The 25,369-nt window shown below is 37.2% G+C and overlaps 1 protein-coding gene across 1 annotated transcript in view; it reads right to left on the bottom strand.

Moving 5' to 3' along the window:
• The window catches only part of LRP1B (LDL receptor related protein 1B), a 637,314-nt gene that overhangs the window by 207,493 nt on the left and 404,452 nt on the right, over positions 1-25,369 (bottom strand). Inside the window, exons 9-15 of the mRNA XM_030454074.1 lie at positions 22,293-22,515; positions 19,266-19,437; positions 17,313-17,456; positions 15,634-15,870; positions 8,346-8,526; positions 5,275-5,494; positions 2,388-2,577 (exon numbers count right to left, since the gene is read on the bottom strand). Of these exons, the coding sequence (XP_030309934.1) occupies positions 2,388-2,577; positions 5,275-5,494; positions 8,346-8,526; positions 15,634-15,870; positions 17,313-17,456; positions 19,266-19,437; positions 22,293-22,515 (1,367 nt within the window). The remainder of the gene's footprint in view (positions 1-2,387; positions 2,578-5,274; positions 5,495-8,345; positions 8,527-15,633; positions 15,871-17,312; positions 17,457-19,265; positions 19,438-22,292; positions 22,516-25,369) is intronic.

Genomic DNA, 25,369 nt, shown 5'->3' with positions numbered 1-25,369 from the left:
TGAAAAGGTTTATAAAGTAAGTTTCAGGGAAGTCTTCAACCTGAAGGTGCAATGAGACCTTTAATCTCACCAGTCTTGCTGAAAAGATTTCTAGACTAAAATGGTTCCTGAAACAAAGAGGATAAGTCTCTTTATTGAGTGAACCATGGAACTCATTCATCTAGCATTTATAAAATCCATTTTCCTCAATCACTGTTCACAAGCAGCTATTTCAGATGAGCGTTCCTAAAATATTCCTGAAACCATAGAGCTACTTTTAAAGCTATTATATTTTACCAGATTTTAAGACAGTTGCTGCTCTGTCACTTGCATACAATTAAGTTAGGCTGATTCCTTTTTAATTTGCTAAAAAAAAGTAGTCACAGCTAAGACAACAACATGCTTGTATCTCAGTCTTTGTTCTCAGAAAAAAAGAAAAAGAAATGTGGCTACCATATACACTTGTTTAATCATTTGAAAGATAAACTGAAGTATTAGTGATCATTACACTTCTGTGTTTTCATGAGTATTCATTTCCATTCGTACTTCCCCATAATCCTAACCCCAAGTACTGCTGAAGTTGTGTCAACCTCCTTTAGGATCAGACTGCACATGAAGAGCAGCAGCCTGGGGCTCAAGCAGCTGCTCCTTGTAACCTGAGGAGTTAAAACATCAACTGATTTTAAAGAGAGGTTGTTTTGACTGCTGTAAATGGACTTGCACAAGAATTACTTACACATGAATAGCAATCTCCCCTTTCATAACACTGGAAATAATTTATATGCTGACTGTAAATCCAACTCCTATGATTACCATGCTTTGTGCCACCTCCACATTTAAGATATTCCTGATGCAGAGACCCAAAAATTAAGCCTAAGAAAGCAAAAGAAATTCTAATCTTTGAAAGCAAGAAAAAAAACAGGATTCCTCCAAAAGAGGAATATGCCTCATGAGATACAAAGACAGTGAACAATACCTCTTCCTAAGGAGAAGCCAAAAGAAGCTTAATGTCACTGCCCATAGCACTAGGAAAAGCAGGATTGGCAATCAAGTATCCTGGAAAATCAAGTATCCTCTTAATTAAATTCCAGTTTCTAGACCAAAATTCATTGACATGGTTTGTGCTTGTGTAGACAGCAACAGCAGTATCAAAAAGTAACCTCAAAATATCAGAGCCAAATGTTTCTAAGATACCTAAGTGTAAGGTAAATGAACTACATAAATGATAACTACATAAAATTAACTACAATGATTCTCTCTGTACCACAGGATTTAGGCCTTGATCTTTTCCAGGTAACACACACATATGCACAAAAAACCCAAAAAAACCCAAAAAAACCCCAACCCAAGCAGTTCAGCTTTCTTTAGAATAAGTACAAATGCTTTTGCTCCTTTGGGAGCAATGCAAGATCAACCTCACTGAGCATGACAGACAGGGAAGATGCCAAAGTCTGCAGTCAGCTTACAAAATTCCAAATTTCAAACACTGAATGCATTAATGACCTACACGTAGCAGGACTGGCAACATCTTAATGTCTCTGATTTTCTATAGGAACAGAGGAACTGGGAATGTTCTACCTGTCAAAAATGATGATCTGTACAGACTAATCAGATCTATAGATTAATATTTAACATGGTGATCTTCTGAACAGTATTTTGTTTATACTAATTGTTGTTGTTCAGTTTCATGTTTGGTAGTGGATCTTAATGAGGCATTAATCAGACGTAATTTCATTAGAGAGCAAATATTCAACAACTCACCTGAAGGCTACATGCAGTAAACAGATTCCAAACTTGTCCTCAGTAAAATATTTTGCAAATTTACCTGCAAATTTACCTGCATTTTCTAGGCTCCTATGATCTCTGTAATCCTAAGGCCTTTATCCAATTTCTCTACTGGTTTAAGTAGCAACCACTATGGATTTTTCCACTATTTTCAAAGGGCACTTACTCTGATTCTTTGTAACTGCATCATGCACTTTTAGGGGATTAAGTCATGTGGTGCTGGTGTGGACCAAGTGTGGGAGAAAATTACAAAAAATAAAAGGCAGATAGGGTCTAAGATCTTATTTAAGGCAAATGCAGTAATGCATTTTATGAGCCAATGTGTATGCATTATGTATTCTATTTTATACTTTCACAGCATCTTTTTGACACTCAAGAAAAATGGCAATAAAGGCAGTGTGAGAACACAGAACAAATTCAGACAGATGTAATACTATGATTCACTTTTTAGTATGTGCAAGATGATCCATTTCAACATCAATGGATTGAAACATCAGAAAGTATTCTCCTCATGCAGTAAGTCATGTTCTTTTTTCTATTGCTAGCTAGCCACCTCGAAATCCAGGACACTGTATGGGAAAACATCCTTCTGTAACAAACCTTTGGAGAAATGTAATGAGTACCTTGCTGTTTACGTGGATCATAAATCTGGAGTCCAAACAAAGGTGGTTTCTCACTTCTAAGCAGTGTCACATTCCTTGTAACCAGATCCAACTGGAAAATTGACCCATTCATATAATCTGTCCAGTAAATATAATTTCCATGATGTGACAGTCCAAAAGGATGATTCAAATCTTTTCCATTGTAGACTACCTGCAGTTAATTAGTGGTAGATGAGCATTAGCAAAGCTAAAATAATTAATTTTTTTAGCATATACTGCAGAGAACATAAGACAGGAAATAGAAAAACTGAGATAAGCACTGTGCCCAAAAACAACTAATTAATGCAATAAAATCAAATAAAGAGTGCAGAGCCATCCTATGCACAAGCACCAGCATCTAACTTCAAAACTGCCAATAAATTCATTTTAAGTGTCCTCTGTCAGATAACACAGAGCAATGTAGGTAACCATGCAACCATTATATTCAATAAATCTGTACCTTCTTCCCTAGCAAGGAAGCATTGTTGTTAACATAACTTTGAGTATCTGTCAAGTATATCAAATATCTGCTTCTTTTAAAGCTAAGAATAGAGTGCATGAGTTGCTTATTTTTGCAGAAGTGTAAAGTAAGTGCAGAGATTTCTTTATTTATTTCTGTGAACTTCCTCTTCTGTTTGGGTTGAGATAACTTAAAACAAATAATTAAAAAAAACCCACAAAACACCACAGTCTGTTTCTCCCTTTCCCCCCCCCAAAAAACCCCCAAAAATCCAAGCCAACTTTCTTTCATGCACCTTTTTCTTTTGGTTTATTAACAAATACACAAAACTAAAATTACATCCCAGATGTACTCTTGATTTTGCTGGTCACTGAGAAATGTTCTCAACCCATGTAATTTGCTATAGCTCCAGTCTCAGGATTCCTTCACAAGAACTGCAACTACCACTACCCAAGAGCTGTCTGATAAAGAGGAACAAATCAAAAATATTTTCAATCCCTGCAGAACAAACCCAAAACTTTAAAAAGAGGCTAAACATACCATTAAGTAAATGACAGTAATCAGAATGATTTACTTTAAAAAAAAGACATAGAAAACTGCAGACCTCTAAATCATCTACTTTTGGGAGCCCTGCCTTTATACTTCATCATTCAGATGCAGTTTGGAATGACTAAGTTCCAGTCTTCTTCTGCTGGCTGGGGTCCTTGCTTGAACTAATGCCCAAGAGTGTATTTTCTATCTAGAAAGAAGGAAGCAGTTCATCAGATGCCCTACTTTGGCTCTAATCAGAGACACAAACCCCAGAGAACAAGGAAACAAAGCCAACTAAATTCCAGCTACTTTGAGGTGACAAACATCATCCCCTCTTGCCCCTCACGTTTTCTCTTAGGGCTCAGAATTATTCTGGTCAAATCTTGGGGAAGAGCTTTTGACAAAATGAATCCACCAGTCAATCCTCTAACAGCTACTGGTGGAATTTTTGTAGGACTTCCCCACCCCCTAAAATGTCCACTACACTGAAACTCACACAATTAAAGCTGCTTTTGACCCAGGTATATTTTGACCAAAATACCCTCTAATAAAGATCAAGTTATTCAACATCAACAACAAGTATCTTCTACTTATTTTTGTCTATATAAATTTCATTCAAACTGATGTGCATTTTATTTAAATCAGGCCAGGTGTTTAATTGAGATCACAGGGATATAGAAAACCACTTGTATAAGAGCCAGAACAATTCTGTGACACACATTTCAAAATAAAACCTGTCAAAACAGGTTCACCAGTTCTAGTCAGAGGCAAAAGCAGCAGTTCTCACTAGGAATCCATTTGTGACCCAGAGCAGATGCATTTAACCCTTCTAGACCTGTTCTTTTCTGGAACTTTTCAGGAAATTTAGTAGACAAGGTTCTCTAATTAAAAAATATCTTTCTGCCCATGAGCTTAGGCCTCTTCAGTACAGGACCAGAATGGATTTGGAGCAAAAGTGCTAAAGGTAAATCCTAAGCCAGCCACTAAAAGAAACTGCAACACTGAAGCATTGGTACAGACTTAACAAGTGATCAATATAAGGGATTTTAAAAGCAGTATTTATCAATATGAGTTTGTACAGTTACGCCTTTCAGAACTAGAGATCTGCATATTGGTTGCATCACAGACATCACACAGAGGGAAAAATGACTGAAGGTTAAATGAGAAGTTCCAAGACTTAAGAGTTTGTGACAAAATCATCCCACAGAAGGATTTCATGCCCCCCATTCTCAGCTAATGATGATGTCAGGGTACTAACTTTAGGAAGCAGATGCTAAATCTTCCCCAAATTATCAGACTCCTGTCTAGGCTTTAACTGATTTCCAAATGTCTGCTCTGTACTTGTTACTTTTACAAAAGAACACAGAACTTCTATACAGACTTGTATCTAGCTAGTACAGATACCAGTAAAAACTATACCAGTTTTTCTCCACCTTTGCACTTGCAGAGAGCTGCCCCTCTGCATATTACCAGAAATGCTCAAACGGGGTGCTCAGATTCATTGAAAGGAGCTTATCCAGTGAAGTCAAATGAAAGCTGCTCTCTAGCAGAGCCAAAGCAAGATGGTTTTTTTTTTCTACTGAAAACCTCTTTGTAGCTTCGTGGCTCAATCAAAATGTAGCTCATTGTCACATGAGGAAAAAAAAAAAGATTAAAAAATATATTAGATTTTAGTCACTTTCTAAAGATGAAAAAAATTTTAAGCTATATTAAGTGATCCTGCGGGAGCCTGGCAGCATTGCTTGTTTCAAGAGGTGACACTGGACATGCTGAGGGGTTATGCAGACTTTAAAAAGCTTAGCAAATATTTTTAACATAACACAATCAAATCCAGGGAAAGAGCATGCCTGTGGCAAAACAGCAGTGTTTTTCTTTTACCTTTCTCTCAGTTCCATTCAAAAATATCCTTTCAATGTGATCATAATAGGCATCACACCAGTACAATACATTGGCATGATAGTCCAGAGTTAAACCATTTGGCCACAGCATCTTTGATGTTACAAAAATCTGCCGACTGTAGCCATCCATCCATGCCTTCTCAATTCTTCCCACGCTGTCATCTATTTCATCTTCTTCCCAGTCTGTCCAATACATCCAGCTAGGAAATTATAAAAATGAACATTGAGATGCTATCTTAATCATGGGAATTACACTGGAGACTTTCAGCAGCAGTTTGCAACAGTTTATCCACAAACCAGAATTATTTTAACTTTTGCGTGTCTCTTTCCACTGCTACAGACACTGCTGAAATTCCACTTATGGTGTTTTCCCCCTGTTGCCATCAATTACATGAATACCAAAAAGGCAAGCTGACATGAGAAGTTAAAAAACTATTTAAAACCTTATTTAATTCCACCAGAATTATGATATTTTAAAAACCAACCAATTGACTTGGTCACAAAGTTCAAACTTCTACAGTTTTTTTTCCCAAAATTTAATTTATCTTTATGATGCAAATCTGCTTTTTATTAAACTTAACACTACCAAAACAAGCTGCAATACATTTATTAATTATGCATCAGTTTAATAGCTACAGGATAACCTTGACATTCTGTGGATTTATCATCCCACATGAAGCAGCCAAATTACTCAAAAAAACTTGTTATGGGCACTCAGTCCCTGACAAATTTTTTTAGGAAGAGAGATGGAAACTATTTTCACTACTTGGAAAATAGTGGCAGGCAGTTTTTAGCATAATTTTATGGTTTGTAATATAAAGGTGTAGATAACCAAAACAACTCTGAAAAATATCTATGCTACTTTGGAAAAAACTAATCAAGTAATGTAATAATTCATCTACAAGTAGTGGTTCAGATTCATTCTTTAAGCCCTGCTCCATTAGACACTAAAAAACACACCCTACATTGGTTTTTGTTTGATTGTTGTTTTTTGGAGGGTTTTGTGTTTGGTTTGGTGATTTTTTTTCCTTCTTACAGACCTGTTAATGACAACCCTGACTGCAACAATTTGAATTACACAAGTGGAATGTGTAAGAAAGCTGAAGGTGGCAAATATGCTAAAAACCACCACCTTTTTCCTTACTTTTTTTTAAATTATTATTATTTATTTTCACAAAAGAAAAATGGCTTTATGAGAAGAAACAGAAGTCCTGTACATAATCTATGAAGCATCTAAAAGCCATTTCAGATCATATGACACACAGGGACATGAATGTGCTGAAAACATTTATTCAGCAGTAGGCATTTACTTTTAAAGTCAAATCTAGGATTTCAATTATTAAGCATTAAATAGAGGAAAAACATCACAGGTATCTTAAATGGATCCTACTTTGTCAGCATTGCCAGGATTTAATTGGTATTTCTGTGCCTCACTTTTGATTTCACCAGGTTTGTGTTTTCTGAAATAACTTGTGTGACCCCAACCTACTTAAGTGTCTGCACTTTTAAGAATAAAGTCCTGGAATATAAATTCTGAATATACAAAAGAATGAAACACTGAAATGATAAACAGTTCTGGTATCAAATCTGTGTCAAGTACCAAACCTACAAGTCAAAAGTTTTGTTCAAATACACTTTTATGTATAAACATAATTTGATCAATCTGCTTTTCATTGAAGAGATTGGTAAAGATAAAGAAAAAATTGCACCATCATCACACAGGTTTAAAGATATGCAGCTGTGCCTAGGAGATTGGTTTGGGTTCTTCTAATATTTTGTAAATATATGCTAAGAACATTGATCAATTTCTGATCCATTAAACTTATAAACTTCATTGTATGTTTGACTCAACACTAGAATTAACCACAGAATTATAAAACCTGTGGGTACCTGGAAGCTGAGGCAGGGCTGCAGGTGAATATGGTATTTATTTTATTGGAAAATGTTTTCCAAATATTTACCTGACTGCTCAACAGCACTTACTGACTCTTTCTCCATTAACTTTTTGTCTGTACTTATTCTAGTTATCATATCACAAGCTAAAACATGCTTACAGTGACAGACATTTGCATTAATGTGCTTTAATTGTACCTCAAAATGCAGTTAGTGCTTGTATATTGGCTAAATCAAGAGTAATATTTTTTAAACATAATTAAAATGCCATAATAAATACCATCCCTCAGGAAAAGCTTCCACGAGACCTATAATCATGAAGGGCACACATTTCTATTTTATAGAAAAGTATTTTATATAATAGCCCTTTTCAGACAATACATCTTCATACACTATTGCCTGTGTCATGCACTTACTCAGCTGGAAAATTTAACAAAGTAATTGTAGGTATGGTTATGGTTTGTGGTCTGATTTTACATCCTTACTATCTGACCTTAATTAATTGCAGCCTATCCACAGTCACTTCCATTCCTCAAAGGACAAGCTCAAAAATGAAAACCTGATAGTGTAAATACATACTTAGTACTAGGAAAACAGCAATCATTCCAGCCCCACTGAATTACCTGCCTCCATCATTCTCCAGTGACAATTCCCTAATGAAAGGAACAGCAAAGTTTTAGGTAAACCCTAACGATGCCACACTAATATAATGTCCTTTTTATTATGCAGCCTATCACAATTAATTATGCTCATAAGTAATGAAAAGTACCTGTCTCATTTAGTTTTGTAAATCAGTGTGAACAAGGATATGGTTATAATTATCTTCAGATATTGAGACTTAAGAAGAGAGAAAGGAAGGAGAGTATTATAAAGCTCCCTTAGTATTAAAAATACATGTAGGTCTTAGACACTCAATTTGTATGAGAAAAAGGTGAATCACATTGAGATTAATTGGACATAAATTCAACAGTGTCTGGGCATACATATTCTTCTGAAAGCTTCAGGCAAGAATGCTGAGCAGGAATTAAAGATATTATGGACTCCTATAGCATTACAGACTACTTCATGACTCTACAGATGGCAGCCTAAGCAAATTTCAAGGTCATATATATAATAAAAAGACAATAATGAAACAACACAAATTAGTCTACATCATACCCATTGACAGGATCAACAACAATTCCTCTAGGGTGGGACATGTCTCCCTCCAACAAAGTTTTTCTACTCTGAGCAGCTTTTTCCAGCCTGGCTACAGCAATTGTTTTCCTGTGGCCATCATTTGTCCAATACAGATTATTTCCAATCCAGTCCACTGCTATGCCTTCTACATTATCAAGATCTGTTGAGAGAGGGCAGTAATAAGAGATTAATATAATATGTTTATTATGCATCAGTAAAAACCATGAGCAATATGTGGCCCATATAGTTAAATTAGATTATTTCTTTGAATCTGAATTTAATATTTATCAAACACAACATCAAGATTTACTTAGTTTTTGCTGAAAAAATTACAAAATAAAAGAACTGGTCATAAATCATTTGTATTTTTGTATTAAACCATAACCCTCCATCTGGTAACCATAGTCAACCTGTGTGAATATTTACTTAATATTATCCTAAACTGTGATATCACCCAAGCCAAGAACAGCTTCTGGGATGAGCTCTACTACTTGGAATCTTTTGCTTTTACCCAAATCACAAGTTTCACTCTCATTTTACAAATAAGCAAAATAGGTATTCAAGTTACACTTCTTCAGTTGTGCCTTGACCTTGCAAAACACCTAAGAAAGAACATCCACCAGTCAGAATTATTCTCTAAAGCCAAACATGAGCAAATCGTGAGCACTGCAAGCAACACATGACTCAAGAGAGCTCCCATCTGAGGTACCAATGGGCTTGAGAGTTTGGCAGTGGTAGGGTTCCATCCAGACCCAAAATAAACCCACAATGTTCATTGCACACAGTATGGAGGTTTCTCAGTTTGGAAAGCAGCTGAACAACTCCCCAAGCAACAAGTTTTCCCTCAAGCTTACCCCCCAAAGCTATAAATGGAGCTCTGCCACCTCCCCCATGATTCCTACTCCTGTACAGACAGCAGAAGTTCTAGAAAAGGTTTTCCTTCTCTCTTCCATAACATCCTTTCCCTTTTGTTTCAGCAAGATCAAAGTCTAGGTGCTAGGGGGAGGGTGATATGGGGAATTTCCAGACATTCTCTCTGGGTCTTTGTATTCCTGTGAAGGTTGAGGCACTGCTCCACTTTAGGAATCACCCTTTGCTCCACAGATGATGCTCCAGCAATCCTCTGGCATGTTTCCCCCACCATGGTCACACCTCATCTCCAGGATGACCTCACTATTGGCCAGGTGATACCAGAGACATGGTACCGGTCAGGTGAGTGATGGAGCTTGAGCTATGGCATTGCTGGCCACCACCTTTTCTGCTCTCTAAACCTTCAATGGCCTTCAGCAGCCCAGGCACTCATTACCCCTTTTCCCTCAGTCCCTCCAAGGCAGAGTTCACTGGGCAAGAGAAATCCACTTCTCCACGTACCCCTCCACCAGAAAACCCTAAACCTCTGCCCTCCTGAACGTGGGACAAAGTTTTTCATGGCACCTGCCCAGCCTCCCCCAAAAAACTCAGCTCATACCCCATAAAAAGCCCTCCAAGCAAGGGGCTGTGTCCACTTCACACCACAGAATGACCAAATGACAGAAAGTCAGGGGTTGGAAGGGATCTTGAAAGATCATGGAAGGTCCAGATTTCCCTTCCAGAGCAGGGAAGGCATCCTGGTTAGGGCGTCCTCACCATGCTGAGCCCTCAGGGTTGAATCCCAAAGTTCAGCTCTGTGGCTCCAAGAGAGCCACCTCTCCACACCACTTCCCAGGGCTCCCCAGCACCCAAAAAACCTCTGACACCCCAACCCCTGGTTCCTCAGAGAGGGCCAGGACCAACGCTGATCAGCAGCACCCCTGGGAGAGTCTCCCACCACCTTCTGAAGGCTGAGAGCACCCTGTTTGCTTGCTTTAGGTGGTAAAACTCAAGGTGAAAATGTTGGTTTTAGGGTTACTTTCTATGGCATCTTGTCACAGGCAAAATGGATTAAAAAAACAGTAAGGGGTAATGGATTAATGGTGTGACTCCAGTGAGTCTCTCCACTAAACCTGAAAATTCACAGCACCAAGGTGATGCCTCCCTTTGCTGTGATAAAAATGAAGGTGAAAAACATTTAAAAAACCCCAAGCAGCCATTCCCTCACACCCACTACACAAACCTCCTCCTTATTATGATGCTTCTTGACAATAGGGATTGCATTACTTGTCAGACTCAGATATACACTCCTACAGCATAATCTCAATGACATGAATCAAGATTTGAAAAACGGAATGAAAAATGGCTTTTCCTGCTCATACTGATACCAGTAATGCCAATGCTCTCATCAGGTTCATTCTTTCTCACCAGTGCTGATGTCACTTTCTGATCAACACTGGAGATTTGGAAACATTTTTCTCAGAATAAACACGACCCTTAGACATTTTTATTGCAATGTCCATAAAAGTTGCATTTTTTAAGAAATGCTGAAATGACAGAATCAATGATCCTACTTAAATTCTGCTTACACCAGAGGAACACATGTAAATCTGCTAAGCTGAACACAACTGTTTATTATTTGAACTGTGCTGCATGACATGTAGCTTAAGGTCATTTTTCCAGAAAACAACTTCACATGAACTCCTGAAATGCTTATTTGGGACATTTCAAGTTGTTATCAGAGTCACTGTTACTACAACAGCCCTGTGCAGTGGTGCTGTGTTGCCACTGTCTAAATCTTCTCCCAGATTTCTCCACCAAGATGCTCCCCCCACCCATAACACAGTAAGTGGGAAGCTCTTACATTCAGAACTTGATGATACCTACAAATTTTGGTTTGCAGCCTGTCAGACGTTTTCCTTGGGACGAACTCTTCACCAATGTATATTTTAGGTTATTAGAGTAATGGTGTTTGGCATCTACCTTATTCCCCAGAAGAAATCAGTACAATTCACAAAACCTTTCTGCTTACTATAACCCACAGGTATGTCATCAACAATACACCAAGATAAAATATGACAGTTTTACTGAATAAATGAAATATTGGGCTTTTCCTACACTTGGAAGCAATAACAGCATCCATGAAAAGTGCCACTGCAATCTCAGAAGCATTGGAACATGATAAATTACCTTATAGCCTTTTTGTTAAACTATGTTTTGTAGTGATTCTAATACCACCACATTACCTATCAAGTTACCATGAGGCACTGCAAAATATTTCATTTGTTACTTTTAAAACGATTTTGTTTTTTTTTAAAAAGCAAAATGCATTTAAATGTAATACTGAAGTACTTTAAATTTATGGTGCCAACTCACTGTATACTAAAACTTAAAAATAACAAGGATCCCCTTGGGATACTTCAGTCAGTATGCTTACACTATTTAAATGCAGAAAATTCAAAAAAGCTGATGGCTACTGAAAGTTAAAAACCATATAATATTTTCTAAACTGTTTTTTTTTTTTCCTTATTAATATCCTCTGGGTGCAATGGCAGTAGAGAGACAGCACAGAAAAATACATATAAATAGGAAAATGAGATTTTTAAAAAAATGAAACAATTTGTCAAAAATATAGAATTATATAAAACGAATTGAGAAACAAGTTTGTCTTGAAGAAATTAACAATGTCTAGAGTAGTTCAGGATTCTGACTAGAGGTTCTTTCTAGATTTAATGCCATCTATAATTCTAACTGTACTTACTCAATCCCATGCATATTGATTATGGTAAATGAAACACTCAGAGATGTATGTATGTATGTATATAAAACTGATGTCATTTTACACTTGGTAGGTTTTGTTCTGTTTGATTTTTTTCTTTAACCCTTGAATGGCAAAGTATTATCTACCACCCTGCAGTGACCTGAACAGTAACAGAAACTAAAAGTAAAATCTCCAGCAGTTTGGTTTTTTTTCCAAAGTGCATTTCTTTGAACATGGGAACAATTGAAGCCTTACTACCTCTACTTTTGACTTATCTGAACAGTAGGGACATTTTTTTCTTCTCTTCCTTTATAATTCAGTTTCACACTTTCTGTGTTCATACTCCTATGCCCAGCTGCAGAAATCAGTACGAGTGAACTTGCAAATCACTCCTTGATATCTCTTCTATTTTTATTAAATTTTTGGGTTTTAATTACCGTTGGATCTCTGCCCAATGTAGCAAGTGAAGCTGAAATAATTCTAAAGTTTCAAAAGATATTACAGAGAGGCAAAGGTACCCAGCAAAGTGTCAACCAAACCATGGGCATTTAAGACACTAGAATTAAATTCAGTTATGGGTGTGGAGATGACACGACATCCTGTGAGACATGATGTGAGAAAACTGTGGAGGGGGAAAAACATAGACTAAGGTGATGGGGGTTATTTTGGTTTGTTTTTTTTTAATCTGTATTTCTGATACACCTAAACATCACTAGACTTTTGGGGATAGGTTTTCCCTTGTGATCTAAAAGCTTGTCAAAATTCACTTGTCCAGATGGAGGGTGTGAAACAGCAGGATGGTGACACACCTAACCCAGCAACCAGCCAGCCTGACAAGAAGCAGCTGAAGGACCAAACGCTTTTGGATCAGTCAGAGGTCAGTCAGAATGAGCAAGATCAGAGCCAGCAGGTCACCCAGGTTTTGGTACACTCTCAGTTGTATTTGTTGTCTTTGCTGCATTCTATTAAAAAGGCAATGCCAGGGCAGCTGGAGCTCTGACAGTGTGAGAGTGGCCTTGGTTCTTGGAGGGATCAAGTATGCAAAGAGAGAAGTGCAAAGCATGGTAGGGAAAAGAGGAGAGGATCCAAGATGCTGCGAGCCCAAAGCTCAAAGAAAAAGAGTACTGGACAGAACAGGTAACAGAGACAAGCTTCAGGAGTGAAAGAAAAGTCCTTTAAGGGCTCAGAGGGGGTTCAGCAGATTTTGCTCAACTCAAGGACATCCTGACATGACCAAAATCAAGCTGGAGTACAAGGACTGAACTGTTCAAAACACATTTTGTTTTTAGCCTGTTTGATATCTAAGGTTAAACACAGTTTTATACTAATAAAACCAGCTTTTTCATGAGAAAGGTTTGGCTTTTTTCTTCTTTGGGAGATGAAACCAATCTAAATATGAACTGTATTAGTATCAACAGCTAAGTTAGGTATTAAGATTAGAATGCTAAATACCTCCTAAACTTTACAAGCATATTGCTACAAGTTTATTCAGTTTTATATAATAGCTACAGTGCCTGAGCTACTATGTCTTCTGTGGTAAATTTGGAGCATCTTTGTTTTTTAATCAAATGCCATTTGAAACAAAAAGCCCTCATGTTAATTAGATAAATATAATCAGAAAGTTCTAAAATAAAGGATAATTCTACAGCACAACCCCATAGAGGATTTTGCATTCTTTTTTGTGAAGTTACTGTTTAAAGTTCACTTTAACTTGTTACAGAATGATCTAGCACATCAATGTTAATTAAATAATGCACACAGAGTGCCTAAAAAACTAGATTAATAAGAAAACCTGAGGAAAAAATAAATTTTCTATATACCAAACTCCTAAACAGATGTTACAGATCTTTATAGACTTATTTTGACCTTGTTTATGCAAAATGAGCCGTGATCTTTGTTCATATTTACCAGGGAATAATACAACACTTTTAGGCTCACAGCAACCCCAAACACCATAAGGGGGAATGGAAGACAAGTCAAAAACCCCAGAGCTTTATGTTTATGTTACTTCAACTGAAAAATTTTACACTCAAGTGTCACTTTCTGTAGCTGGTGTAGGTACAACACTAATGCATTGTGCTGCCAGCTCTAGCAGAGGCCATTCTGGGGGCTGTCACTTATCAACACTACCCAGCAGTTTCTTTCCCAAAGTGAAAAATAAGAAATCACAGCTGAAACTGTATGGGAAACCAAACCCCAGCAGTGGTAGGTGCTCAGTGTTCTCAGTTTCCAGCTTGTGGGATCAGGCTCTCACGTAGGTAAACTGGAATTATCTGAGTTATGGGTTGCCTGAGCTAACAGATCTGGTCTTGCAAAACCTGATAGGCACAAAAAATGACAACTTCCAATCTGAGAAGTGACACCTCCCATAGATACAGTTCCTTAGCAGCACGCTGTTCAGAGCAAATATTAAACCATCACCTGCCATACCTGACAAACCTGATTTTCTCTAGTAGCCTTATAGCAAGAAATGATTTAATCTGTCCCTGCTGAGGTAGTATGGCTGGAGGCCATATTAATTTTTTAAATAATGAAAAATACATTTACAAGTTTTTTTTAAAACAAGATAAATTATAAAACTACACAAGTTCTAACTAACAATATAACCTCCTGGGCAAGTAGCAGGGGGAGGATTAGAGTGACATTTTTTTAGACTTTTTAAGTATTAGGACTATCAATAACACATCATTGGATAATCCATGTTGCCCTTCTCTGGATTTGCTCCACCAGCTCAGTGTCCTTCCTGTAGTGAGGATCCCAGAACTGAACACAGGATTCCAGGCAAGGCCTCACCAGTGCCAAGTGCAGGGGACAATCCCTTCCCTTCTCCAGCTGGCCACACTATTTCCAACACAAGCCAGGATGCTCTTAGCCTTTTTGGCCACCTGGGCACATGTGCTGGCTCACATTCATCTGGCTCTAGACTAAGACCCCTTGGGGTCCTCTTCCTCTGAGCATCTTCCCAGCCTCTCTTTCCCAAGCCTGTAGCATTGCATGGGGTTTTTGTGACTCAAGTGTAGGACCTGGCACTTGGCCTTGTTAAATCTCACACATTTGGCCTCAGCCCATCCATCCAACCTGTTGAGGTCCCTCTGGATAGGAGGTTTCCCACCCTCAGGATTCCCTCCCAATTTATTGTCAACTACTTGAATAAGCTCCAGAATCCACACTGTGACACAGGTTGGAGTGAAGAAGTCTCATTAAGTCCACAAGGATATGGGATAGCTCAGTGAATAATTATAAAGCATTACATTATGGGTTCATAATGCAGTCTAGCAACTGCAACGGTGGTTCAAGGGTTGGACTCGATGATCTCTGAGGTCCCTTCCAACCCAGCCAATTCTATGATTCTATGATTCCATGATTGTATATAACTAGTGAAAGAATGCAGTGGAGGTGTAGGAATTACTGGTGGGTGTAAGGTTGAATGGACAAAGTAAAAACTCACAACAGAGAAGCTTAACCAAACATTTTGGCACTCAGGAAAAATAAAAAGGAAGTTGTTAAACAGGAAATATCTCCAACTCTGTTTAAGGTCTAAGTTTGGGTTTGCTTTCCACAGGAGATTTAGATAAAGGTTTAAATGATCTGTAAATGTCAGTGCAGTTTTTCCCTAGTGGAATTCTCACACTGTCACTATCAATTGGCATCACCTACCATCTTTGAGGATTGTTTCTCTCTCTGTGCCATCAATTTTCTGACGTCCAATTAGGAAACTGGTAGTGTCAGCAAAGTAAATGTAGTTGGTTTCAGCATGGAAATCCAAAGCACGAGGGTTGACCAGATTTTCTATAGGGATCATGTACTCATCAGACACTTTGGTATTCAGATCCATTCCACGTATTATTCCTGGGCGTCCCTTCCCATAAAAAAGAAACAATTCATTCTTTGGTCCTGCAAAAGAAAGATTACAAACATAAACAACTGATGCTGCCTAATCGTCTTTACGGTGCATAATGCCACTTTTTAATTAACTGGTACAATTAGTGGGGGAGCAGAAATGTTAGTCAGTACTAAAAATTAAACTTTCATGTATTCCAAAGGTATCCGAGCTCAAGAAATCAAGCCAATTATATTACCTTAATTATAATACAAATTACTTCAGTGAGCTGCTTACATCTAATTATTGTTTTCCCATAAAAATTCACATAGAAAAGCACTGGTAGATCACAGAATAACTTTGTATCTACTGTGAAATGGGCATATATATATTTTTGTTGACATTTAATTTTACAATTCATTAGAATCTATCAGGGTAATGGAGACCCTGAGTAAAGTAATCATTAACTTTAACAGGACCATAAACTCCAGTAAATACAAAACAGCAATTTTGTCACATGAAGTTCCTCAGAAACAAATAAGACAAAAGATGACAGCATATTTCTTTCCAATGGGGAGGGATTCAACAAAAAAGCTTTTTCTTTTCATACTGAGATAGACACCAATATATCCTATTTCTGAGGATTTGCACAATTTAATCAAATGGGTTGATTACGAATAACTGAAGATTAGTAATGTGATTTTTCTTTTTTCGTGAAGATACTCATAAATATCCCCTTAGTACTATCAATATCTTAAAATTCTTTAAGATACATACTTTTCCTAATGTCTCTTAAGGTTTTTCCTGTAGAAAGTGTTAGTGAAAACCATAGAAGGTTGGTCTGAGGTCAAATAAAACCATCTACCAGCATTCAAAGTACCTAATTGCATGCTTTTCATCTGAAATAATTCAATGCATTTTGACAGAAAAAAACCAGACAAAACCAGGTGTTTCCAAAACTTCCAGGACTGTCCTGTTGGCTGTAGGTGACCAACAGATGTTGTTCCTAATATTAGGTATATATTATAAAATGTCAGGTACTGCCATAGTTACAGAAATCAAACTTGCTTTCACACACAAAAAAAAGCTGCCAAACAAAAAACTTGCTCAAATTATTCACAGGAATGAATGTGAGTTACACAAGTTGATTGTATGGGCACAAATTAGATGTGACAAACTATTTCAAAGCATTTCTGTATTTATGCACTGAGAGAATAATTATATATATATATATTAAAAAAAAAAAAAAGAGTAAGACAGACAAATTGAAAACCTGTGATGATTTTTGGAATGCTTTAAGCAGCATCCCAGGTTTGATTTGACACTTGTATGAACTAAACCAAATCAAATCATTTTAAGGGAATGAAAGGAATACACGAACAAAGCACCAGGTACATGTTACAACCAATTTTTACCCCAAACCAGCCCCATGTGTTTCATGTTGCTATTGATAAGCAGGTTAAATCTCACCCAGAAATATACTTTTAAATATCAGTGACTGATTTAAATAACATACTTTTGCATGACCTGCCATCACTCCCCAGGATGAAGCCAGTCCTGCAGCGACAGGTCCGTGCTTTGTAGTTGCTGCTGAGTAGACAGATGTGTGAACATCCCCCTGGCATCCCATATGGATCCACCTCACACGCATGGCTTCTGACTAAAGCCAGGATAAAAAAAACACAGCAAGGTTGAAATCCATTTAAAGCAAGGTAATTATATGCATCAGCATGTGGAAAGTTTAGACAAGAGGAAAAAAGGGAATTTGTGTCACCATAAATCTTTCTCCAGCAAATAACTGAGACAGGAGGTGTTATTTTAAGGTGATGCCTTAACTGGACAAGCAATCCAAAGGGCCATCCTGTGCCTATCCCCATTGCTTTATGTAGTCAGCCCTTTTTGAATAAGCTTCTGCACAAAGTTTGCCAGGCAGCAACCCACTGGAGCAGCTGACACTTTTCCCCTTGGCTGTTTCTTGCTTTGGTTTATTTAACTGGTTGGTTAGGTTTTTGGGAACAGAGTGAAACCCATGCCAAGGAAGTTTTATATTAATTGAACTCCATTAGAAAACCCCCTTCTACCTGTGCAGAAGCAAAAAGAACAGAACAAACCTTGTAATGTTTTTCCACATCTTTACAGTTGGGACATATATCCAGCTGAAGAGTCAAAATATTTCCTTTTGTGGATTCCATATTTTCAAATGCACAGGTCAAAATGAGATTACTAACATATCAAATTCATTTTTTAAAAGTTGAGGTAAATCCAATGAGCAAACAAAATCTACCTTTCTGTCTTACATTTCCTAAGCTGGACTACATTAGGCCAACAGTATTTTAGTTCAAAAATGTTTTTATCCTTTTTCATTTTGGTCAAGCTTTTGCTTCGTTATTTAAAGCAAAATATATTTCTTTTTTTCTTTATTTAAAAAAAAAAATAAAAAAGGTAAACAAATGGCCAATATTGTTAAAAGCATAGAGAAACTCTAAGTGAAGAAGCCTTTACAGTGAATCCCGACAAGAAACAAACATTCTTTTCTGTCCATTCACAGAAAAGAAGTAGCAGAGCAAAGAACAAGAGGCAATGGGAACAGAGGATTCTCAGAATGTAATAAAAGGTTCCACTGTGCTCATGTCTCTCTTCTGCTCAACCTGAGTCCCTCAGGGGTACATGAGCAAGGAGTCTTTACAGCCTCCTTCAGACACATCTGCAAATCACTGCCCTCAGCTACAGGGTGAAGATTTCTTCACCCAGTCTACATCAATTCAGAGTTTGTTCCCACTTGAGGAACTTCTCTCCAAGCAGTCAGTCTGTCTAATAACTTTGATGCTGATCACCAGAATTGATGAGTTAGCTTTTCTGTCCCAGCAGTCGTGTGATGATTTATTGCTGCATCAGTCACATCAAAAAATTCTCACAAAGTACAGGGGTAAACATTTTGGACCTTGCTATTTTACAGAAAGTTCTGTTCTGGATACAGAAATTATGTGATCAGAGCCAGGATTAGAGTCATATTGGACCATGGGCCTCAGCAACTGCTACTTTACCAGAAATTCTGATATTGTAGGAAGCTTTCCAGTAGAGACAAAAATGAATATTTCTTTTCACAACAGCTAAATATGGGTTTTATAAAAACCAAGGAGAACTTAACAGCAATTTATCTCAGGCTAGCTGCCCACATCTCCAGGCTTTCTTGGCAACCTCTAAGATGGGATGAGGGTTTTCTTTTGAAGATGTTAACTTCTGAAAGCACTGATTTTATGGAGGCAGAAAACTTGCTGAGCAGGGCTCCTTGGGGGTTCTCCAAGCTCTGGGCAGTTGTGTTAAGAGCTGAGAGATGCACAGAAATTGGGCAGATGAAGCAACAAAAAGTCACTGCACCTCCTGTTGCACTTTTCTGGAAGAAATTTTAACCACAAAAGGACCTAATATCTGGTTTCAGGTTTCCTAGATTGAGGAATATTGATCTTACCTGTTGTTTGAGTTCTTTTCTGGTATACATGGATCTCTCTAGCATTGTCATGTCTAGCGAGAGGCTGAACATCACTGCTATTGTATCTGTTTATTCGTAAAATGCTGTGGGTGTCTGAATTAACTGTATATAAATAGCTCTCAAATACTGCCAGACCACAAAGATGCCTAATCTGGAAAAGAAAGGGAAAATAAAATATTATTTTTGCTGAATATTTCTGGGATATCCACAAAACTTTACTGTGAACTGTACATGCTAAACAGTAGAAAAAGATTTCTGAATATGTCAAAAACATTTGCAAGTAATGAAAAAATGCACTACAAGTATATTCATGTAGTCTGAAATATATAATTAGGTTTATACAAATTATTATTTGTTCATACAAATTATTTCTATTATTATTATTTATAATTAGGTTTGTACAAAAAAGGCAGGAAACTGAAGATCTTAGCAATCCAACTTAATTTATCTGCTGAGCTTCCAAGTCTCTGCCTTTTAAATTAGATCTCCTGCACATTTCATTAAGCCTGGCAGCTTATATTAGTAATAACTAATATTAATTAATAACTATGATTAAATAAGATTAACTAGCATTAGCCAATAAATATAGTAAACATACAACAGTTTATAGGTTGTGCTTTTTTATTATGTTATGATCAAAACAAGACAAATAATGCAAGCTAAATGCAGTGACTATTTTCTTAAGTAAATACACAAACAAATAAAGAAATAATTTCAGCTATACTTGTGTTCCCTTTATGTTATTTTTTAAATCTAATTGTGGTCAGACAGTACTGCTTATTTCTCAGAAAGCAAATTCTAAAATGTGTCTGGGAACTTTGATAAAAAATGAGTTCACCAGTCCCAGCTCAAACATGAAGTGTTCCATAATCCAGCAGTTGTGCTGATTTACAGATTGAGAAAATAAAAAATATCTCATTGGCAATATTAAAAGCTTAACAAATAAAGAGGATTTGTTGGCTGGTGTTCAGATATTCAGAGGCTGAATCTCTTATGACTTTAATCAATAAATTGTTCACCACAAAGTATTTACTTAGCTCATTTACTTAGAAATTCAGACGTGCATCACTTACAGAAAAACCCAGAGAAGAAAACCCTGTTGTGCATCAAAGATTTCAATCCTTAGATATTACCCTCCCAGATGGCCAAAACCAACCAACCAAACAAAAAAACCCAACAACAAAAACCAAAAAAAACCCCAAAACCCAACAAATCAAAACAAACAAACAAACAAAAAACAAAGAAAAAAACCAAAGCAAACCAACCAACCAAACAGAAAAATATCAAATCATTGGAAGTGTTTGACATTCTAACCAAAACCAATTTGGGAAGTGTCAGTTGGAAAAGTGTCTCTTTTGCTATGCTTGTACTTATGAAACAAACTTCAATCCCTAAAATTTCTTGAGAATAATTGAATAATTTTCTGATCTGCTGTTTCCTTGGACTAATCAGGAGTAACTTGGAATAACTAAAGTAATTCTGGCAAACACGGGCAGAGAATGTAGTGAAATCACTACTTTTTCATTTGAATGGAAAAAAACACCAACATGTTTTTCTTTTTCACAGAACCAGAGAATAGTAGGGGTTGGAAGGGACCTCTGGAGATCAGAGTCCATCCCTCCTGCCAAAGCAGGGGCCAAATCAAAGGCCAAATTTTAAAATATCCTTCACCCATGATGGCAAAAGGCATCCCTCTCCCTCCTTAGCTAATTTATAGAACAAAGAATCCCTCTGAATTGATAAACAATCCTCTTTTGCAGCTGTGTATCAGAAAGAAGAGAAAGACCAAGCACCTCTCCTGTGACAGCAGCACAACTCAGTTACAGCCACTAAAGGGACTCGAATTGTTTTGGATGTGGTATTCCTTTTTTTTTTAAAGTATCTGTTCCAAAAAGGAAGGAGAAGGAAGGAGAAGGAAGGAGAAGGAAGGAGAAGGAAGGAGAAGGAAGGAGAAGAAGGAGAAGGAAGAACAAGGAAGGAGAAGGAAGAACAAGGAAGGAGAAGGAAGAACAAGGAAGGAGAAGGAAGAACAAGGAAGGAGAAGGAAGAACAAGGAAGGACACCAATACTCCAGAATTGGCTAAAGATTGGAAGTCAGAGAAATTTAGTAAAAAAACCAGGAAGGCATTTGCTATTTAGCCAGGTGAGCTAGACTGGTTTTTGTCATATTTTCTGCCTGTTTTAAAATGGTAGGTACACTAAGCAGCTGTCTCTTTGTAAACATTGATCACTTGGAAGCAAGCAAAGAATGACAGCAGAGCAGGTAAAATGTTTATTCTGTCTGCACATCTTTATACACTCTGTTTAACCTCAGACAGAAGCATATGTAAACATAGTACCCATGGCAGCTCTGGGAGCACAAGAAGCAACCAGGAACAGTTTGGTCTTTCCTAATTTGCCCTCGATTGTCCCAACACTCACAGCTGCCAGGGAACCCTCCCTTTCCCTGCCACCTACTACCCTGCTCCTCAAGCTGAAGCAATATGCACAAATTGATGTGCTCCTGCTCACAAAGGCTCACACAGTCTCAGCATTTGTATTTATGATGCCAAACATCTGGATCACCTGGGAAAAACATTATTGCCATCATCAAAATATGATTTAAAGGCATCCAAATTGGTCTGAACAGGGGAATAGATTCGCTATTCTGATTTTTTTGTTTGTTTCTTTGAGTCTTTCCTTCTGGAACCGGCAAGGACATCTTCTTGTCATTAACAATTTATTCTCTAGTATCTTTTCATTGCCCCATGTTTTCCCTCATGAAGTCTTTTACAAGGGGGAGTGTGAGTTACATGGTGCATTGTTAATGAGGCACTGGATGCCAACTTGTCCATGAGCTGCAAAACAAACTGGAGTGCAAATGAAACAAAGCACACAGGTGGATTTTTTAACCTCTAACACATTCCGACTAAAAAGAGAAAATCAGCTGAAATTACTGTAACTTTTAGCATTATGTACACTTATTTATTGATATTACATTTTCCTGATTGGCAAATTAACACCTACTTGTCTGCCTTTAATTATTGTGTGCCTCTTCCTCCCTTGGTAGTCGACAACTTCCACGCTATCCAGGTAGATGTCAACCCAGTACACGTATTTATTGACAAGGTCTAGTGCAAGAGCAGTAGGTTGTTCAATTTTAGAGTCTACTATCCACGTCCTGTTCATTCCATCCATGTCACATCTCTCAACCTTGGCAGCATTCCCGTAGTCTGTAAAGAAAAGCTTTCTGTTGAAAGAAAATAAGATGTTGTAAGTTTTGAAGGGGGTGAGCAGCAAGCAGAGCTCCTGATGGCTCTGTGCAAAGTGTGGTTTTGGCCTTCATCATTTCAGGGGGTTCATCATTCAGAACACATATAGATCATCATGTCATGACCAAGAAAACTCACCACATCTAGCAAATTCATGACTGCAGACAATTTTCTTTCAAGTGAAATGCACAGAAATCCACTTTCTTACACGACAGATACCCCAGGTAATAATTGCCTTTCGAAATGGATGGGATTTATAAGCAGAGATACTAGCTTACAATCTTAAGTATCTTTTAAACCATTATTTATAAAAAATGGCAAGACAGTTACAAGTACCAGAACAGCAAACCCACAAACCACTTGCATAGTTTGGGGAACAATTCATTGCCTACAAGGTATAACAAAACACAGTGATCCACACTGCCAGGTTTGCAAAATATATCTGTAGTGCATTTGTATCCAGCCTTGGAGGGCTATTCAGGCTTTAGAATGTTTCCAAAAATCCAGTGAGCCATTCTATCCAAGAATAAAGGCAAAACTACCAAGGACTTGCTACTTGTTTCCCAACCTGATACTTGATGAGCAGTCGGTGAGTTTAATACACACAAATCAATTTTGATTAACCTGAGAATATTTTCAGAATATTTCTGAGACTAAATTACAGTTACAAGTAGAAGAGCACCTTGCCATGACTTTAACATGCTATAATCTGATTTCAGACTGAATGTAAACCAGGATTTTAATCTCAGGATTTCATTTTCCAAATAAAGTGAATTATCTCCTAATTATTACCATTAATGAGAACAGCATTGTTGCAACAGGAGAGAAACCTGAAGATATCTTTATGTTAAAGAATAAAAACTTATAGCCTTGTAACCTCCCACAGAAATTCAACATTATAGTACGTTTTAGCCTGGGAATAGTTTGCTAAATAGCCAAGTGAGACCCATATCCTTTATGATTACCATCTCCAAACAAATAAGAATATTATTTTAAATGTAGTAAAGTTTTTCATGTGCAAAATACATAAATTAATCACTGAGAGTATTCAGGACAGTAGAATTATTTATCATGTATGTACAGCAGCTGTCAAGTGTTAAAATGAATTGATCACAGAACCATAAAATAAGGCTTGAGGAGAATTTGAAAGGTCATGTAGTCCATCATCAGGCCATAAGGCAGAATAAACTTTACCTATAACATCCCTGAGGAACAGCTCCATTCCTGACAGGGATTTCCATTTATCAAAAGAATTTTTAATTCCAGCCTTGTCCTTCATTGTAATTCTGTATCCTAGCTTTACTTTAAGAACATTTAAGAAACACATACTCAACATTCAGGTCCAGATAAATCAAAAGGAGCACACTACAGATGATGCACAAAGTTATTAAGCAAATGCTTAATTTGGAACAAAACCAGACAAAAGTCTGTGTGTATATACTTATATATACATCTATTTCATCAGAAATAATAAGGCCAGCTCAGACTTAAAATAAGTTGTTACAACATTATATGTTCCCTAGTCTACACTCTGTACCTCTCTGTACTACTTGACTTTTACAACCATATTCTGGTTTTAGATCCAACAAGAAATAATTTTTATATATATATATCAGTAACAGACACAGGAAAGAGTATCTAATTTCAGAGGTTTCTCCAGTTTTGGGGCACTGGTGGTCATTTGTTTGTGCAAAGGAAGCAAAAGGGCTTTGTATAGATGGTACCCTTCTCCTTTTAAAGCTACTCTTCTCCTGGTGACTGACAATATTAAAACTTTATCTTTTAATGTAGAGGCAAACAACAGAGCAAGAAAGAAATTGCCTAAGTGCTGCTGTATGATCAAAGCATACTGAAAATTAAATTAAGAAAATTAAATGCTTTACCATGTAATCTTGAAATGCAGTTCTGAATTAAAAGACTAATGCAGAGTTTTAGAACGAGGTTTTAAATCCGAATTGCATTTATAACACATGAACTGACCCACAATTACACTATTTCCTTTGCCTTAGGAGTTGGAGGCTACACTGGGTTAGTATTTATTTCAGCTCAACAATTATTTTCCTTCTGACAGATGGATTTGCCTGTTTTCAGCAAAGGGTGGTAAGATATTTTACCAGTTCTGAGGGTTTTCATCAGGAGCTGACTGACTACCAACAAGGAGGCTAATTGATGGTCCAACAAAACAGTGATTATTCTGCCACTGAATCTAATGTTATTAAGGCATGTTAACTTTTGAGAACTACAGACTTCTTCATGCATAGAAATTCTGAATATTCTCCTAGCTCTTTAAAAATGTCCAGTTCCTGTGTTCTGCCCATTCTTAACCAAGAGCAAAAAGGGGCATCTTACCAAGTCCAGGTTCTTGCAGGCATCCTATATCACTCTTTTTTTTTCAGACTTCTCAAACTCATAAAAGTATTTAAGGGTTTTCCTTGTTTTTCCATCCAGAAGCTCTCCCAGAATGTTTTTCTTGTTGCTCCAACAATTAGAAACCTACATCTAATAACTAATAACTAATGATGATATCTTGAAGGCTAAATTATACCCACAGATTTCTGCAGCACACTTACTTGTCTTTCACAGTTCTTTTCACCTGCCTTCCCCCTATTTCTAGACAGCAATTTTTTTCACTCTCTACCTAGAGATAAGCAAAGAGTCAATCTTTCTCATCTCTCACAAGACAGGCTGTTCATGTTGCCTTTCTGTGCAGTTATCCCAATTTTTAGGTCACGTTATTGAGGAAGCACAGTCAGCATGGGATGCGTTGTTCCAGAGAGGAATTCTCTGGTGTCAGTCCCACGGCTCTGTAACTTCCCTGCCATCAGCTGGAGA

The sequence above is a fragment of the Calypte anna genome, chromosome 7 (genome assembly GCF_003957555.1).
Source record: "Calypte anna isolate BGI_N300 chromosome 7, bCalAnn1_v1.p, whole genome shotgun sequence".
Lineage (NCBI taxonomy): Eukaryota > Metazoa > Chordata > Aves > Apodiformes > Trochilidae > Calypte > Calypte anna.
Note: the sequence above shows the minus strand (reverse complement) of the source record. Positions and strands in the feature narration are given on the sequence as shown.